This window comes from Nematolebias whitei, unplaced genomic scaffold, assembly GCF_014905685.2.
Source record: "Nematolebias whitei isolate Nwh7 unplaced genomic scaffold, NemWhi1 Nwh_scaf_733, whole genome shotgun sequence".
Classification (NCBI taxonomy): Eukaryota; Metazoa; Chordata; class Actinopteri; order Cyprinodontiformes; family Rivulidae; genus Nematolebias; species Nematolebias whitei.
In genome coordinates this window covers 4,022-10,668 of record NW_023619278.1, presented here as the reverse complement: position 1 = coordinate 10,668, position 6,647 = coordinate 4,022, and the positions used below count along the sequence as shown (strand labels likewise).

Below are 6,647 nucleotides of genomic sequence, written 5' to 3'. Positions count from 1 at the left end.
TGTCGGTTAACGGCGCCGTTTCCCTCCGGTTCAGGCTCCGTTTCTGTTCGTGAAAGCTGAATCCGGGAGAGCTCCCGTTGTTTACCTCCAGCTTTGTTTTTGTTTGTTTTGTTGTTGTAACGGGAGCGCGCTGTGGGTTCTGATCGATCACTTCTTCCGATCGATGAGTCTGCAGCTTGAACCCGACTCTTCCACAGTTTTCTCTCCATCCAAGTCAAAGCAGTTTCTCTGAGGCTGCGGGTGACGTCACCACCCCGCTCCGTGCACGTGCGTGCACGCGCGACGACCGGTCGTGACGTCAAACGTTACCTGCCTGTTTGTTGGCAGATGTGCTGCTGCTTTGGTGCTTTATTTAATTAGACTTAGAAACAAACAATCATTAACACTGAACGACAGAACGACACGTGTTGAAATGAGAGTAAAATAAATATAAATTTATTAAATGCTTCCTGGTTTTGAAGTTTAAAGGTAGAGCAGATGTTGACATACACGGTTTGACAGTAATAAACCTTACCTGTTTGAGCTCGGCTACATTTAGCTACAGATCTGATGAAGATGCTGCTGAAACAAGTCCAGCATGGACTGGGAGGACGAAGACATCACCCCCAAAGTAACGTCAAAAAGACAGATTACAGTTTGTCCCCACAGGGACAAACACCGTAATGTTTGGAGACATGTCCTGTGGTCTGATGACACTAAAACGACTGTTGGACCAGGAGGAGAGAGAGCATCATTTCTCCTGTGAAGTACGGGGGTGGCAGAATCATGATGTGTTTTACTGCGGGAGGGAAGCTTGGACACAAGTAGGTCTTCAAATGGACAATGTCTCTCAACATATGGGCAAATTAGTTCCAAAGTGGCTGAAGGACGATGAACTCTGTGTTTTATAATTCTGTCACAAAGTCCCGGTCTCAGTCCTGCAGAAGATCTGTGGGCAGAGCTGAAAGTCAACAAACCTGACTCGGTTCGACCGGTTCTGTCAGGAGGACCGGGACGAAAGTCCAACAGACTGTTGTGACGCGTTTGTGGAAAGAAATCCAAAATGTTTGTCCCAAGTTGGACAGTTTAAAGGCAGCGTTGCCAAACATGAACAACACTGATGGCAACTTGTTACTTTAAAGAAAATAATGAGTTTTTCAGGCATTTAGCAAAAATAAATAATTTGTTGAATCCAACGGACCTGAAACAGGAAAGGTTTCGTCTGATTTCATGCCGGGCTGGAAGTAAAAACTGGTTCTGGTGTTTTAAACCCGTGGATGGAAACTTCTGGTTTCTTCCAGAAGTGTGACGGAGCTCTTCCTGTGGAGTTCCGCTCCTTCGCTGTGGACCCTCAGATTACATCGCTGGAGGTTCTGCAGCACATCCTCATCAGGGCCTTCGAGCTGAACGGGTACGAGCGCTCACCGCCACCGATCCCTTTAATTCACTGAGTTTATCTGAGCGACTCACAGCGTCTGTTCTGAATCCAGGAAGCGTAACTTCAACGTGAGCTACCTGTCCCGGGATCGGAGCGGCGTGGAGACGTACCTGTCCCTGCTGTCGGACTGGGATCTGGATGTGGCCTTCATGAGTGCAGCCAAACCTTTTCTGCAGCTCAAGATGGACGTGAAACCCTCCGAGGAGAGTAAGACTGCCGTCCTGTAAGCTAATAACGCCTGGCAGGTAGGGGGTCCAGACTCGAGGTTCACCAGGTTCTCTTTGTCTTCGTGCAGGTCCAGTTATGGAGGACTGGGACATCATAAGCCCCAAAGATGTGATCGGTTCTGAGCTGCTCCTTGCAGAACGGACCAAGTCTCTGGCTTCTGCAGCACTTCCCTTCACCCAGACCTTACTGTCCCAGGTGAGTTCACGGGTCCCTGGTTGGTTCACGTTTCTGGAGTTGGTAGAGCAGTTGAAAGAGGAAGACCTGTTGCTAACGGAAGTTCTGATCAACAAATTTGTCACCAAACAATCGCCCCCTTTTCTGACAGACGGCGTGGGAACGAGTCCCTACTCCATCGAGCTGCACACGTGTTAGTTTTCAGTCCTTATGGACACCACGGCTCCAGAAAGATCTTCCATGAGTTCTTTGACCGTCTTCATAAGTTCTATTTGACTCTTTTGCTGGAGCAGCACGGTGGAGCAGTTGGTAGAGCTGTTGCCTCTCAGCGAGCAGGTTGCCCTGGTTCAAATCCTGGTCTTGGACCTTCCTGGGTGGAGTTTGCATGTTCTCTCCGTGCTGCGTAGGTTTTCTCCGGGTACTCCAGTTTCCTCCCACAGACCAAAAACATGCATGTTAGACTGATGGTAACTCTGAATTGTCCCTAGGTGAGAGAGAGAGAGTGAATGGTTGTTTGTCTCCATGTGTCCCTGTGATGGACTTGCTACCCGTCCAGGGTGTCCCCCGCCCCTCGCACAGTGATTGCTGGATATGGGCACCAGCGACCCCCGTGACCCAAAATGGAAGAAGCGGGTAAAGATGATGGATGGTTTTACTGGAACAGATGCTGTGTTTTCTGACGGCCTCGGCCAGGTGCTCCTCAGAAGAGCAGTTGAAATGAGAGAAGTTTGTTTTTTCATAAACACCCCCACAAAGTTCTGACCATTCACGCAATTTTCCGCAGTGAGGACAAAGTTCTGCCAGCAGCTTGTGCACAGAACGGGTTCCTGGGGTCGGTGCAAGAACAAAAGTCCACGTTGACCTGCGCTCGTGTTAAAAGTGTTAAAGATGTAAAAACAGCAGTTCAGTCCTAGAAAGTCCAGCTCTTTGTGACCCGTTTCAACTCTGACCTGTGGTTCTGATGTGAAGTCTGAGCTGGAGATCCAAACGGGACCGGGTTTTAACACTCATTTTGAGTAAATGGCGTTTGTCGTACGACGCACCGCTACCAAAAGTCACAATGGAACTGTTTGCTCATGTTCAGGTGGGACGGACCCTGTCTCGAGTCCAGCAGGTCTTCACCTGGTCTTACGCGGAGGACATCAAACCCTTCAAGCCTCCGCTGAGCGACTCTGAGTTCCACAGCTACCTGAACGGACAGGGCCAGCTGACCCGACCCGAAGACCTCAGACTGAGGATCTACCATGGCGGCGTGGAGCCGTCCCTCAGAAAGGTCTGCCTCCATCTTTTACTGACGGCGTTGTGAGGTTGTAGATGTTAACTTGTGTTGGTTTGTCAGGTGGTGTGGCGATACCTCCTGAACGTTTATCCTGACGGACTGAGCGGACAGGAGCGCATGGACTACATGAAGAGGAAGACGAAGGAGTACGAGCAGCTGAAGAGGGAGTGGACGGCCCGGGTCAGCCACGAGGAGCTGGACTTTATCCGTGGCAACGTTCTCAAAGACGTCCTGAGGACGGACCGAGCTCATCCGTACTACGCGGGCTCTGAGGACAGTCCGCACCTGACCGCCCTGACGGACCTGCTCACCACGTTCGCCATCACGCATCCTCAGGTGGGTTCAGGTGTTTGAACGGCTCTTCATCCATCAAACACTCTGTGTTTGGTTTAGTGTTTGGCCCTTTAGATGTTTTTGAACTTCCTGTTTGTCTTTGATGTTTTTCAGATTTCTTACTGTCAGGGGATGAGCGACATCGCCTCGCCTATACTAGCAGTTATGGACAACGAGGCTCACACCTACATTTGTTTTTGTGGCATCATGAAACGCCTGGAGGGAAACTTCCGACAGGACGGGCAGCTCATGTCCGTTAAGTTCCAGCACCTAAAGCTGCTCCTGCAGTACTCGGACCCAGAGTTCTACGCCTACCTGGTGTCCCGAGGAGCCGACGACCTCTTCTTTTGCTACCGATGGCTCCTGCTGGAGCTCAAGCGAGAGTTTGCGTTCGATGACGCTCTGAGGATGCTGGAGGTCACCTGGAGCTCTCTGCCCCCCGATCCTCCGGAAACTGAAGTGGAGCTTCTGGGGCCGCCGTCGGAGGCAGTTGAAGCAATGTCGTGCGGAGATGGGGAGGTTGAGAACAGCCTCAAAGACGAAGAGGTGCAAGAAGAGAAGCAGCGGAGACGACATATGCTGAGACCATCGAGAGAGGAACCAGATCTGAGCAGGAACTTTATCCCTGACGAGAAAGACCACCAGGATGTGGGTTCTGGAAGGGAAAAGGGCGGTGTCGAATGTGACCGCACTCAAGAGACGACGGAGAAGTCGGCTCAGCGGTGCTGTCAAAGACAAACAAGTTTTGGAGAGTTTAAATACTACACAGCCCGGAATGAAGACGGCTTTGACATGGAGGGTGCTGACAGACCCTACGGTCCAAACAGCTCAAGGCGCCAGTCCACAATGGACAGTGAGGACGACCCGGGAGAACAAACGCCTCTCATTAAAAACTGTGACAGCGGCTTATCTCCGGTGTCGTCACGCTCTCTCCTCCCTGGTGGCCTACCAGCCTGGAAAACTGGTTCCTCCAGCTTTCCCACGTCTTCAGTCTCAAACTCCAACTGGCCAGGAGCTTCTCCAGGCTCTCCTCCGAAATCCCCGTCCACAAGCAAAGAAAGCGAGGTCTTATCAAGAACTGCCCCAAAGGTACTGACTTCTCCAACCCAGGTGCTGAGCACCACGGGGACCAGATCTCCGTCTCACGTCCCGAGCAGTTCCCTGCTGTCTTCACCCGTTCTGTCCTTCAGCCGGTCGTCGGCTCACAGCCAGTCCTCGCTCAGCATCAAATCCCCAGTCGGTACCAGAGCCACCTCACTAAACGCCAGCATCAAACCATGTTCCTTACCGCCGCCTCAGGAGTTCGGCAAAGGCAACCCCTTCATGCTGTTCCTGTGCCTGTCCATCCTGCTGGAGCACCGGGACCACATCATCAAGAACAGCCTGGACTACAACGAGATAGCCATGCACTTTGACCGTCTCGTTCGGCGCCACAACCTCAGCAGAGTCCTGCAGAGGGCCAAGGCCCTGTTCGCTGACTATCTGCAGAGCGAAGTGTGGGACTCTGAAGAAGGGGACGAGGTCAGCTCAGACTCCCCGACAGCGGCTGCGCCACAGTCCCCTTCTTCATCCATGCCCGTCTACAGCCCCCTGGCGTCGCCGGCGTCGTCACCAAACTCGACCTATAACCTCTCCACCACCATCCCCTCCCCGTCGGCTCACGTCTCCCTGTCCCCTGTGTCATGATGGACTCTGGGGGTGGGGGGTCGTGTTTAGACATTCTGATGCCTGATAACTTTTATTCCTTATATCTGAGCTCGTTATAACCCCTTTCTTCTGCGGGCGGTCCTGAATGTGGGACTCGTTTGGTGTATCCTCGGAGGCGGCGGACGCATGAGGTTTTTAAATCCTGTCAACGGTTGATGCAACTAGCAATTCTTTTCTAGAGTTTTTCATTTCCAGCCACAGAAGGATTGAATCTTACGGCTGTCTTTTTATTTTAGTTAGTCAAAGTGTTGGGAGTTTGTGGCGCACCAGGGTACCCGAGTCAGGGTCCAGACCACAGACGGTTTGAAAGACCTGGACGTAGCCACTGTGATGCCGCCTGCTGCTCCTTCAGCTTGGTGTTCGGTTTCTGACGTCTTCGTTCCTGAAGCGGAGCGAAAAAGTCCTGACGGAACAAAAATCTGCTTCTTTGAGGTTTCACGTCCGTTTTAATGATGGCTGCGTCACCACCAGCACTCGAGAGCGGAACTAGCAAATAAAACGATGACGTGTGGAGAACAAAACTGTTGTTGGCTACACCAGGACCTCGCTGCGACTCGGTGACGTTCTTCAGTCTCCAAAGTGTCTCCAGATAATTTCGAGGGTTCTCCAGACAGGTTTCGTTGTCAGATTGTCTCAGGGTTGTTGGGGACATCTCAAACGCTTCTCACTTCAGTTTCAGAGGTCCAGACCTGTATTTTGAGTCCTGCACAGGAGCTTCTTTCTGACAGGAGACCTCGAGGCCAAATGTCCAGGTCTAACATCTGACCAGTAATAAAGGTTAAAGAACTGGTCCGAGGGGTTCTCCAGCAGATTATATCATAATGCTGTTCAGGTGGGTAAGATGTTGAGCCGAGCGACAAAATAATCTGGGGTACTGGTTTGGACAAACAAGACTGGATTTTCTAGAACCGGTTGCTCGTTTCCAACAGTCGCAGCCAAAGGAGATGATTCCTATGAACACAGCCTTTTTTTTAATGAAGCCAAACAATTTTAACAAATTAGTGTAATACTTAAACCCACCAGTAGGTGGTGGAGACGTCCACTTTAACATGTCCAGACGAAAACGTGTAGCTGGGCCAAGTTTAGCTCGTTTTTCTGTTCAATGTTATCAAAACCATTTACAGCTTCTGTTCTTCAGCACAAGTTAGAAGTTTAAAACGAAGGATATAAAATGTTTTTACAGCTTTTCCTTTCAGAGGCACAAAGAGGTGGACAGGTGGGACTGTGTGCCCCGCCCGCACCGCTCGTTAGAGAAATGTCCGCTTGGGAACGAGTGAAAGTGTTTTCCTCATTGAAAGCTCGAGGCTCCAACGCAGCCGAACGTTTTGAACGTGTGGAGTCGACTGCTCGGGTTTTAGGGTGGACTCTCGACGGGCTGAGACGGTTGGGGACAAATTGGTCCCTGATTTTTTTGTCTTGGAATCGGTTAGCTTGAATTTCTGGAAAAATTTGGACCAATATTTGGCAAGAATTGCATGTTTAAAATTTTTTAAAAGCTTTGGCGCTCTG

General features: G+C 50.9%; 1 protein-coding gene across 1 annotated transcript; it reads left to right on the top strand.

The window, feature by feature from the left end:
• Positions 1-577: 577 nt before the first annotated feature.
• Positions 578-5,117, top strand: LOC119429382 (TBC1 domain family member 25-like). Its single transcript, XM_037697024.1, has 7 exons — positions 578-610; positions 1,281-1,390; positions 1,470-1,624; positions 1,713-1,840; positions 2,904-3,092; positions 3,159-3,434; positions 3,546-5,117. The coding sequence occupies exons 1-7, from the start codon at positions 578-580 to the stop codon at positions 5,115-5,117; spliced, it is 2,463 nt and encodes an 820-aa protein (XP_037552952.1).
• The last annotated feature ends 1,530 nt before the right edge of the window (positions 5,118-6,647 follow it).